General features: G+C 41.8%; 1 protein-coding gene across 6 annotated transcripts in view; it reads right to left on the reverse strand.

The window, feature by feature from the left end:
- The window catches only part of KALRN (kalirin RhoGEF kinase), a 515,818-nt gene that overhangs the window by 48,989 nt on the left and 454,626 nt on the right, over positions 1-12,203 (reverse strand). For 4 of the 6 annotated variants that reach the window (XM_062579296.1, XM_062579295.1, XM_062579293.1 and 1 more), the window contains exons 36-38: positions 7,140-7,423; positions 6,119-6,223; positions 267-397 (exon numbers count right to left, since the gene is read on the reverse strand). In XM_062579296.1, coding sequence (XP_062435280.1) covers positions 267-397; positions 6,119-6,223; positions 7,140-7,423 — 520 coding nt within the window. Of the gene's footprint in view, positions 1-266; positions 398-2,049; positions 2,146-6,118; positions 6,224-7,139; positions 7,424-12,203 lie in introns of all 6 variants that reach the window. The other 2 variants (XM_062579292.1, XM_062579294.1) reach the window with 2 other exon arrangements.

Genomic DNA, 12,203 nt, shown 5'->3' on the forward strand with positions numbered 1-12,203 from the left:
TCTGGGGTAAAAGATGCAGGTTTTTTAAGGAGCAAAGATGAACATCCTGGGTGTGAAAATCCTTTCAGAAAGTATTTTTACAGAATAATAAAAAAAAAAAAAAAAAAGAAAAGAAAGAAAGAAAGAAAAAGCAAGGAGAATGCAAAGCTTTACTATCAGTTCTGAGCTCACTCACTGACTACAAAGTAAGCTTTTAAGCTTTCAATACAGCTACGTGCTCTCCTTGGGTGCATTTTTCAAAAATAAGAGCCAACAAGAAAACTTACATCCTGCCTCTCATTGCTTTGGCTTTTTGTTCCTCTTCAAGGTTTCTTGGGGGAGTTGAAGGCATCATTCCTTCATTCAAGCAGCCAGTGGCATCTTTTAAGCTTCCTCGATAAGATCCTCCTTCAAGAGTCTAAAGAAAAAAAAAAAAGAATGACAGAAGAATAAGCATTATCCTTGAACTCCAGCATAAGAGTTACCTTCTGTTTCCAGTCAGCTCTGTACTCAACAGCAATCTAAAACCAAGCAGAGTATTCAGCAGTTCTTGCCCATAGGACTCAATGAAATACAACCAAAAAAACAGACTAGTTTTAAATTGACGTAAGATCCAAAAAAGAAAGCAGTAAAACTGAGAATATGACCTTTGTTAGAAGATGGAAAAAAGATGTTTCTGTAGCCCCAGGATGAGGAAGCTCCTCCAAATTATTTTAAGCCAATGTGAAAATGTCAGAACATCGCAATCAGAACCAGTGACAGGCTAACTGTGGTGGGCACATTTCCCTATCAAAGCCTAAACCTGGACTGTTGGTAGTAAAGTAAAATATAAAATGAAACAGAAATAGAAGGATACACAGTAACATTTCACAATAATTAACCTTGCCCCCAAATTCCTGGAAAGTAATTGCAGTTGACCTAACAGCGTGCATGCGGGGCAGAGAAAATAAATATCCTCTGAAAACACATCTAACTGAGTTAATGAAATACTTTTCAATTTTTCAGTCCCTCAACGGAATAAAACTATTTTGAGTAAAATTTCTGGGAATGTCCTTTTCAGTTTCGCATGCTACAAAGAGCTCCTTCATCATTTACTCCTCCTCAACCACCCTATAAACAGAGACCATCTTCATGTACCAACTTCTCAAGCTGAGAAAATACCAAAACACTTTGAAATCATTTGTGAGATAAAGCTGCTTGCACAGACTCACCGTAATTCACACAGTAAAAACACTGGGGTTTTTTTCTGTTTTATTTTTACTCTTTTCATCCTTACAATGCATTTAAGGAAATGAACCTTTGCACCAAGTAAAACTTGCTTAAAGCAAACATTTACCTAAGTTTAGAGGATCCGTCACACGTAGAAAAAGGCTTAGCTTATGCATTAACATTTTGCATTGTTTCAGAGAACAATTAAGAAAAGCTAATGTTTAAAGTAAGAGTTATTCCTTGGGCAACAGACATGGGACCACAAAATGAGAGGAGTGCACTACATGGAAAATTTTGAACAAATTTAAACTAGAGCATTTATAATGCTTCTTCCAGTCCCTATCACATACAGTTGAAAAGACAGATTAAAAGTAACACGAGCCTTTGTAAAGTTAAAGCACAGCTGTGATATTTCAAGCAGTTTTACTCTTTAGAGGGTCCTTTAGGAGAATGTGGAACACCAAACAACTTCATATGCTGGGCAGTAAAAACTGTGCCTGTAAAAAAGCTTTTAAAAAAAAATAAAAAAAACCAATGTCTAAATTATTTGAAAAAATGCCAATAAGGTGCCAGAAACAATACAGGAGATTACATAGCTCATACTCTGCATCGTCCTTCCAGAAGTGCCTTTCAGAGTTTGCAGTACAGAGCCACAAGACAACATGTGAAGTGTATTTCATCTCACATGTAGAACAGGAACTATTAGTTACTCTACTGAGAAGCAGAGCCTGTAGGGTTAATAAAAGCACAGCAGATTAAGGTGGAAAGCAAGGAAATCAAAAATAGAGGTAGACTTTAAAGTCCATCTCTAAAGTCACATGGAGCCTGCTTTGTTCACAGTTTTCATAACACTAGACTTACCAGCTTACTTTTGACCAACTTTTCTATTGCAATGACAAGATCCGCAGCAGTTGGGACATCGGAGGAGCTCTGTCGAGCAGCTAGCAAAGAAGAGGACTGCAAGACACCAGTTTGCAAAGGAAAAGCAAGTTAGCAGGATGAGAAGGGATTAGGAAACCAGCAATAAGTGAAGCAGCTTCAGAGTTGGGAAAAGAACAAACATGGAAGGGGAGTGGAAGTGTTGGAGGCCCACATGCAGGGTCATGTGGCTGCTTGCCACTATATCAGAGAAGCACAGAATTGTCACTGAATTCTGGCTACACATCCCTTTGCAGCAGGTCTCACGTTGGGAACCAGTGAGAGACTACTGAAGTTCATTTACAACTAGGTTACAACACTCTCAACTCCACTGGGTCTTCCTTCTATGGGCTTTTTCTGCCTTACAGACACATCTTCCACTGCAGATGTAAGAAATTACCTCCCTCCTCCATATACACGCGTTTAACACAGTAAGCAAAGGCACACATGGAGTTAAAGGCAACTGGATGGAAGAGAGAAAAGTTTTTCTTCCTATCCTTCCCAAAGATGAATTGCAACTCCATATGAAGTCAGATGATGCCTCTGAATAGCACTCATGTAACTTCAGTCATCTAAAATCCATCTTTTCTCCCTCTGCACCTTTCTGCAAACAGCAGAGAGAAAACACTCTAATGTATCTCATCTATCCTATGTATCTAATATAGGAGTGGAAAAACCACTCTAAATTTAGAGATGCTCACCTCTAACTATTCACATTGTTTAAAATGTTTTCGGTCTCACTTCTGTATGCCTATCTGTTGATCATCGGTATTTGATTTGGGTGCCTGACACATAATACATTTGAGCATCTCCACATTCATGTAGTTACAGGTAGTAGATGCTAGTTGTTAGGAATCTCCAGTGTTTGCCTCAAAATCACCCATGGCATTGTAAAGGCTGGCCTGTGTATGAAATGTTCAGCTTTAATTTAAGATTTTTACTCAAAATCAAGTGTTGAATCACTCTTCAACACCTTCATCTTTGTTCCAAGAAACCTCACTTTGAAAACCAAAACTCAGGTGATAGCTGTGGGAACTGATATTTATCAGCTCGCCTGTAAATATGTTTCTTTTGAACTTAACACAAGTGCCGTCTAAACTACGAGCCCTTAGTAAGTAAACCCTTAGATAAACTGCTTTTGGCACACTTTGTCACAGATACAGTGTGGTTAAATTATGAAAAAGCTTATTCATTTCTTCTTACAGGTCTTGTAGAGAGTACCTATTTCAGAGAAGTCACCACAGAAGTACAACTGAGCATGCATCCATGATTAAAGAGTGCTGGGGAGTGAGATGTGGAAAAGTGACAGCAGGACGACCCTTTAGAGTAGTTGCTGATGTTGAGTGACAGCCCAGAAAAGAAAGCAAAAAAACAAAACAAGACAAAAAAAACAAAACAAAAAAAAAGGGCAAAGGAGACTAATCCAATCCAGAAGGTTTTTTTGACAGAGAAGTGTGGTGAATACTTTGCCACTTGTACTCTCAACTTTCACTCAAATAATGTATCTAATCAACACTTCTAAGTATAACAACAAAAATTACAGGTAATCAGGTTAGTAATTGAGAAATTAGGCCAGTAAAACCAAAATCTTATAAAAACGTAACGGATCAGATGGCCTGCTTCACCTGCAATGTGGATGGAGAAGTCTTGGGGGGAAAAAGGCCAAAAATAGGGATTTCGAAGAGATACTAGACAAATGCTGAGACAATAACTGTCCAACATAAGCATTCTAGCAGGAGGAATCCAATTTTTGGAGGCACTGAACAGCTGTTGCTCTCACTTCTTTTAAATGAAATTGCTCAATATCTCTGAAGAGTAAATAACTGCAGATTTTTAAAGGAAGCATGGAAACATTTGCTGCATGCAAGTCTTTCAGAGTCAAACAAAACTCTTTGGTGATTGAACGTCGAATCTAGTTTGTACAGGGGAAACAGAAAAATGGTATTTCAATTTCCTATTAAGTAAATTACGAATTTCTAATAAGAAGGTATCTTGCAATTTGTCTTTATAACAGCCTCCAGAAGCAGCCAAGTACAATTACTGGTATCTTGCAAATGGGCAGCCCATTCCCAGGGAGGGAGAGCATATCCACACAGTGCAGATTTCTCCACCTAGCACTGCCGCTTCCCAGTGGTGCTGCGTTGCTCTAACACAACTCAGTACCTATGAGCAGTATTAGGACACAAGCAGGGAGCTGTGCCCAAATTAACACCGTTAAAGAGCTTTTGGCTCCAGCATGGCTCAAATACTGGTAGCTCAGTGTCTCTGTGCCAGGGAATTCAGAAGACATGCTTGTGAGTTAAGTTTTTTTCCCCTGGGACAAAAAGGCAGCAGGGGAAGAGGAGGAGAGACCAAAAAGGTTTCAGAGGCCTCTTGGTCTACTTAACCTCCTCTTTTAGGACCAAACAAAGAAACAGGATACCAAAAAGCTCTACAACACTCAGACGTCTGGAGAAAAGAAAAAAAAAATGTTTAGTTCTTCAACACAGGAGCTGTCACAAAATTATTTCAATAAAGCTTGAAATCACATAGCATGTTAAAAATCAAAAGTAGTGACTAGAGCTAAAGCAGCTTTGTTTTGCTAATAAATAAATAAATAAATAAAATCTAACCACAAAGCATCTAGCTAAACACTCCAGGGAACTTGCCAGGAGCAACTGCTATTGTGCTGGGCATGGATCCACGAGCGCTCTGCTTCCCCGACCTTTCCCCCTCACCAGGCAGCCAGCAGCACACACGACACTCCAAGGACAAGAGTCCGCGGCTCCAGCTGCTTCATTCTGCTCTTGCTGCCACCACAATGTCCTAACAGTCCCTGACAGATTAGCAAGGAGCCCCTGAATCACTCCACCACCCTGCTTTCCAAGTCACAGAAACGCTTGCTCCCTTCTGTCTGTATTTGCAAACTGCTGCCTGAACCTTCCTCAAAACTCTTCTGGATTTTTTTGACAATTTATTAATCTCTCCTATTCTTGCTTCTTTGCATGCAGTAATTACAATCAGAGGACAGAGGTACAGAAGTGGCAGTGCTAAAAAGAGATATCAGCAGGAAAGCAGGAAACAGCTAAACAGGAGGATGAATTTCTACAAAGGAGATGACAGCGCCAGGAAAGGGTGGGGGAAGACACAGACAGACAGGACAAGCACCAACTGTGAACATAAACCACTTGCATAACTGTATTCACAGACTCTCACCCCAAGTCAGACAGAGCAATGGAAGGACTCACTCTCAAAGTAACTGCACCATCTACAACTGCAAAGCCCCGACTTCACATTCGACAGACCCTAGTTAATAGCAGAGAGCTACTACCACCAACATGGTGCCTGAGGATGGGCCGACCAAAGCCCTTCCCACTTTCCTGAGCAGGATTTGAGAGTCCTTGTGGACTTCTGAACAAACAGGAGCTCATGGACCATTTGGTGAGGCTGAGCCATATACCCTAAAAATGCTAAATGAGAGCCTATGACTGCAAATAGTTCGTTCCATCTGTAAGGTTAAACAACATCAGAGTGGTGAGTAGACAGCAGAACACAGATTGACAAAGCTATCAGACCTCAATCATCCAGAAAGTAGTGGTAAACCTGGATGGAGAGCCCAATTTATCTAATTCTTGGTAAAAGTAGTATTTATGGATTCAAGCAGAATCCAGCACTTGACCTACTCCCTAGTTCCAAGCTGGCACCAAATAGCATTGCTGCTGCTACTGCCAGACACCAACGGCACTTCTAAAACACCTGCAGAACAAGCATTACCAGCCTGAATGGAATTTCTGACCACACGAAACACAAGCACCCAATATCTGCCACGAAACAGGACACCGGGGCTAAATTGCCTATTAGGCACTGTTTGTAAATCTAGTTGGTGAAAGATACCAGATTATAATCCACACGCTGGTGTCTATTATAACGACATGTCTAGTCACTGAATACTAGATGACCACTATTAAACCAAATTAGATGTCTGTGGCAAATGCACTTAAATGGCAAACTGATACAGCAGGGGAGGTCTTACCATCTCATCTTGGGTTGGATCATTGTCAAAAATCTTCATAGGAGGAGGAAGGGGTGTGTGGGACTCCTCATCTGGTTCATCTTCTCCCCAACCCTTCTTGCTCTTCTGGAGAAAAGTTAAATATAATTAGAAACAGGGAGAGGATTCCTTGCTTTTTTTAGATATCTGAGCCCTACCATCAGGCTTTCGGTCTATCAGGAATATTAATGCTGGCTCAGTATTTGGTCGGGGGGGAAGAACTGCAGGTAATACTAACCGTCACAGAACAGAAGCAAAGAAGGCAAAAGTTTTTACTTGCTAATCCTGGTGAATTCTAAGAGTTACAGAAATATCCTTTTCCAATGCAGGTGTCAAAAGACACTTAACAAACAGTGAATATGTCACCCAACCAGTTAAGGCAGTTAGGGCTCTCTAGGTGCTGATGGAAAAGCATTTTCTAATTTGAAGTAGTACAGGTCAACGTACAGTTTTAAAAATGTATTGCTCCATTTGTGCAGTTAGTATTCATTCAATTTTCTGCTTGTAATTCCTCATACAGTTTATCAGGAAAGAGCCATTCTAGCAAAGAACATGCCTGCAGAGATACTGGAACTATAAATCCTTAGCAGATTTAACAGAAACATGATTATTTCTCTGAGCGTTTTCTTTCAGTAAGGAATTACATTGCCACGGTAGGATAAAGGTGAAATGAACCTCAGCAAAAACTGGTAACGGCTGCTCAAGAACAACTTCATTTCAACTCTTGGCAGATTTCTAATAGACTAATAAAAGAATCTAATCAAAGGACGACAACACATGCAGACTCTGAAAGGCTGTTTCCTATATGTTTCGTTGCTCTTCAGGTGACAGATACTTTTTGCAATACACCTTTAATCGATTTCATTTTACATATGATCTGCTGCTCCCTCTGGTTCCTATGGGAGCTCCATTTATTCAAGCTTGAATCACACACCCCTGAACAGACACCCCCAGACAGACTACCAGAGATACAGACTTTCCTGCAACAAGCACCAACACACACCTCATCTGCGCTGTCTCCTTGAGGAGTGGTTTCATCTCCGGTCTTTGGTGAGCCAAGGTCAAAGCTCTTCCTTCCATCTCGCACCTTCTTCTGTTTCTTTATGTTACTCTCAGCCTTTCCGCTGTTCAGCCGGCGCACAGGACTAGTCAACCATTTTTTTAGCGTATTGGTCGAGCGCTTGGGGCCAGGAGAACTCTGGATGGAGTTGAGGGATGGCTGAGGTTGCAAGTTGGCCACTGAATCAGATTTGCCCCCATTGTCATTGGAAGAGACCGAATATGCATCTGGAAGAGAACGATGCAGGTAAGAGATTATATTGGTACCTGCTTTATTTCCCTAGCGCACATCAAATGTTCATATTCGTAAGCATCAAAATACAAGATGCCTCAATGAGAAGTTTTGTGACCTATCAACATTGTATAAACTTTACTGCACACCAGAGAGAAGAATACACTAGGCTACAGAGATTCTTCACAATCTTACATGCTTTCCTCATTTCCTACCATGCTAGCTGTCCTCAAGAAACATCACAGACAGCACAGTTATCTAGTTTGTGATGAAAAGCCTGAATTGGAGGTTAAGTGCTAAATTTCTCAGCTTCTTCCAACAGATTTCATTGTGAATTGCCAGGAAGAAAATAAGTACAAAAAGGAGATTACTACAAGAGACCTGACAGCCACCAACACTTTGTCAGGTTCTGATTCTGTAAGTGTTTCTCAGCAGTTTTCGGACACCAATAACATTACTTTAATTAGAATACTTATAAACTTTTGAAGATTATTTGAACTATCTTAAAATTATCTCCTTTGCCCCTGAAAGCAACGTGGCAGAAGATTTCTTATCTTCTCTAAAACTAAAAAGTGGGATGAACCATTACAAAGGATGACAAACTGTTAGAACAAAAGGAAACTTCCAAGAAGGAGATACAAGGCAGGTTTAAATTAAAAAGATTTCTATTAAATCCAGGGACAAGTTTCTACTGAATTGTAACAACTGCAATTATCAATATGCATGTTCAGACTAGCATCTTAGAAATGGGTGCAACCCCCTCCAAAAGCAACATGTGCCAATATCAATAAGCCTTTAAAAACAAAGCAAACAAGTTGCTAGAAGATTTCTCAATTGCCCTTGAGGAACAAGTGACCTGCTCTCACCTTTCTGAAACTACGGCAAAGGCAACTCCCTCCCCAGGAAAGATCAGGTACTGAAATGTTTAATCTCACACAGTTGAAGAGGGAATTGATTTTTACAGAATTCAGAAGTCCTGTCACACACCTGTAAGATATGTTTCATACTGTACATCAGATGCAGTCATCTGATGTTATTACTAATTTCTATTGAGGTGGGTAAGAGATTGAGAGTTAAACATCTCAAAAAACAAAAACATTAAGTTACAACCTATGTTGTTGCTTACTACTTGCCAGCTACAAGAAAATAGCTTGGTGCATTGAGAAATTCTTCTCAGTTCAATAATAAATATTATTATAAATATTGTGCTATACACATGCTGAGGGTGAGTTTTTCTCCCTGAGAATAGCTAACTGTATCATTTTAGAAACCAGTTTCTGCTGCCTGCATCCAAACCTCCTACCTCTGCTGGGCAGAGAGCTTGGCTGATCACAGTGGGCTATTTACTGAGCAGAAATTGCAGGCTACCTTGTCTGTCAGCTTGTAAAATGCAGACCGTTGGAGCTGTAATATTTTACTAACCAAGACAGCCGCAGTCAAAAGTTGAACCAGTAATTTATTACATACCTGGAATCAAAAGTTAGGTTTTTAAAACATATGGAAACACTTGTAACAAGCTAGAGGAAGTCAAAGTTCATTTCCCAGACAGGAAGAAAATCCAAATCATCTGTCTTCCGACAAAAAGAAGAATTAGTTTGAGAGTGGCTGGGAAGAAGACAAATCCTAGGTGCAGTTGGTTGGATTTTTCCAGCCCACTGGATTGAGACATTCTTCCATAGGGGCAAAGTCTTATCTCAGAAAGGCCTGGTTCTGGCCTGCTACTGTTGATGTTATTTCATGCACACCAAGTAGTGTTAAATCAACTAGTACAAGATAATATTTTTGCAGTGGCCAGCTTATCTTCCATTCAACAGGCTTTAGATAGTCTCCTCTCACAGGCTCCACGTGATCCTTTGGGAGTCAGAGCTTATCAGCGTACCTTGCGTCAGCAAAATTCAGGGTTTCAGGATGGTAATTTTGAACACTTGAGCAACCTGCAGGTTGCAAGTGCCCTCTCTCCTCTGTCCTGCCAGTAGCACTTAAATCCCTGCACGTGGCTGGGGAACACGAGTGCTTCAGCAACTCATGGCCTGGCAGAGCCTCCTCTTGCCAAGAGGCTCCTCTGAGTTGGATGTATGTGTTCAGGTGGCTACACTCAGACTCAGAAAAACTTCAGGAATTGCTGGTGCAAAGAGAGCATGTCTTTAGTCATGGAAGGAGAACTGCTGGAAAAATTCAGTCTTTCAGGGTTGCTGTTTTTCAGGGATGGTATGGGGAAAACAGCCATATCACAGACTCCCTCCATTTGCTAGAGATTAGACTCAGGGTAGCGGTTGAGGAAAAATAGGGACAAACTAAGCTCCCAGATCACTGTTGATTTAATGTACAACGAGGTTTTTACTACCGCTTGAATAATCCAAACACACAAATCTCACAAAAGGCGCCTTGCCAGTTCACCTTTTAGTAAAGGAGAGGATCCGATAGGTGCCTAAATGGCGCCTTCAACAGTCCTGCGCCTGTAGGATCCATCATGGTGGTGCTGAGCCATGCGAGCTCACCTCAGCCTGGCAGGCTCAAGATAGGCACAAACCTGAGGAACCTGATAAGGTCAGAGGTGGAAGGAGCAGGGACCTCCCCTCCCAGCAGGAAATGTCTCGTTTGATGAGCAGGGCCAGATCTCAAGTTTGCTTCTTCCCTCCCCATTCTCCAGTATCACAGCCGCAGCGCAGGACGCAGCCAGGCGTGCAGCTTCTCTCGCAACACAGCAGCTCTAGGCAATTCACAGGAAGCAACAGTCAACCACTTCTCGTTTTCATCCAGGAAAAAGCAGCAGCCTGGACAGAAACATCCTGAGTTCTGGAGGTGGCCCACAGGCCACCATGCCCGTTTACAGGAACCTCCACCGAAGTTTAACCTATAACCAGGAAACCTCTCAAGAACATTAGGTCTCCCAAAGAACAAGCTGAGATGAAAGAAAAATCAAAGATTTACATAGGAAAAGCTCTAGGCAGGAAGGTGTATTATGCTGCACAATGATCCCACTTGCATCGGGCTCCGTTCTTCTGCATTTCCCACAGCGAGCCTCACTGCCAGGATCCCCAGGACTCCCTGATCCCCCAGCCGCGGCAGTGAGGAAGGGAGTGCTACCAAGTGCTACCAAATAAGGTAATGGCTTTTGCACTGAAAAAGGCTATTTACCAGGGAGACCATGTTTTCCATACCGCAGGGAACAGCCAAGGGTTACTAAATCTAAGTCCTACCATGCTAGACTTAAGCCTGGCAGGTATAAAGTCTCCATCCTTCACCTCATCCACTGAAGTGCTTCCATTGACCACTCTAACACAATCTGGGACAGAGCCACAGGGTTAGCCAGGTCTACACAGCGAAAGACGGGAAGCGCGCATTGCCCCAGCCTTATCTCCCTTTTATATGGTAATTTACTCTATGCTCTTTGGAGGATAGGCAAGGAAGCAAAGAGAAACGATGGTCTAACCTCTCTAGCTACCACAAGAGTCTCTACAGATGGAGTGAGTTTCCTCTATCCAGCATCCTAGCACATGCATAAAGCACTCCCATCCCATTGCTGTATTTCCCACCATCTCCAAACATGCACTATACAGAAAAACATCTATAGTCTGCACACCTTATTCCTAACCATTTTTCCTCTTGAAAAAAAGAAAAAAAGGAAAAAGGAACTGTAAATACGGCAATAACTCTGAGCAAGTGACTCCAACTGTCTGACAGACCCCTAGATAGCAAGCCAGTTGACAGTCACTTTGCACACCAAGCAGGTCATCCCTTACAGGGCCGTAGGCTCAAATATGAGCACAGCTCACCAAGCAAGAGACAGGAAAGACTTTGAGACAATCTCCTGCTAAGCTGTGCTTCTGTGAGCTATGCTGCTTTGGCGGCACATAGGGCTACAAATATATTAATTGTGACTCTCGGTGGCAGACTGAGATTCAGACATGGAGAGGAACAAGCGGAAGAGCGAGGGGACATGTTACCATGTTCTACTGTTGCAAAACCCTAGCGCATACATGCTCTGCAAACTGTTTTGTTAAAGCTGTTCAGAAAGACAGTTTGGTTAAGAAAATCCAGAGAGCAGTTCGGAAAAAATGCAGAGTCATATTTCTCGGTAGTTCAGGCAGCTCCCATTACCCACAAAGACCAGCAAATTAACTGCTGCCCTTGCACCACCGAGAGCCTGTAGGAACGCCAGGTCCTCCGCAAACAGCTGCAGCAAGCGGTCATAATGTCACCACTGTCCTGGGACATGAACGACTAAAAAAAGGTATTTGGTGAAGCGAAATGGGTGTAGGGAGGTCAGCAGACTAGTGTGGCTGGATTGATTTCCTGGCCAAACTATTCATTCAGGCAGAAGAAATGACAGTTTCCAAAACACCCCTAAGCAAACCTCCAAGAAACTTCTGGCAATGCAACCGTGAGAGATCCTCAGCCAGACGGGAGAGCTTTAACAGTCAGAGCTTTTGCATTGCTGGAGTCATAAAATCTTTGTTGTTGTTGCTGAAATTAACAGACATCCATAAAAGCACAGCTCTTTTACTTGAAAAAACGTAAGGATTCAGTTATATGCAACCTTGGGCGAAAGGGAAAGAAAGAAAAATCTTGTAAGTCAGTTCTAGAAGTGCAGTTGTATTCCCACTTGAGTCAGTAGGAATTATTCTTGGAACTAAAATACAAGACGTTTTATTTTTACCTCCTTATTCCCCAGAGCATGCATGGGAAGGGAGGTCTGATCAGACTCAAGTAGCATCTAATTCATCTAGAGGAACTCAAATCTCTAACAAGAAAAAGGGAAGATTTCTCAGAACG

The sequence above is a fragment of the Rhea pennata genome, chromosome 6 (genome assembly GCF_028389875.1).
Source record: "Rhea pennata isolate bPtePen1 chromosome 6, bPtePen1.pri, whole genome shotgun sequence".
NCBI lineage: Eukaryota > Metazoa > Chordata > Aves > Rheiformes > Rheidae > Rhea > Rhea pennata.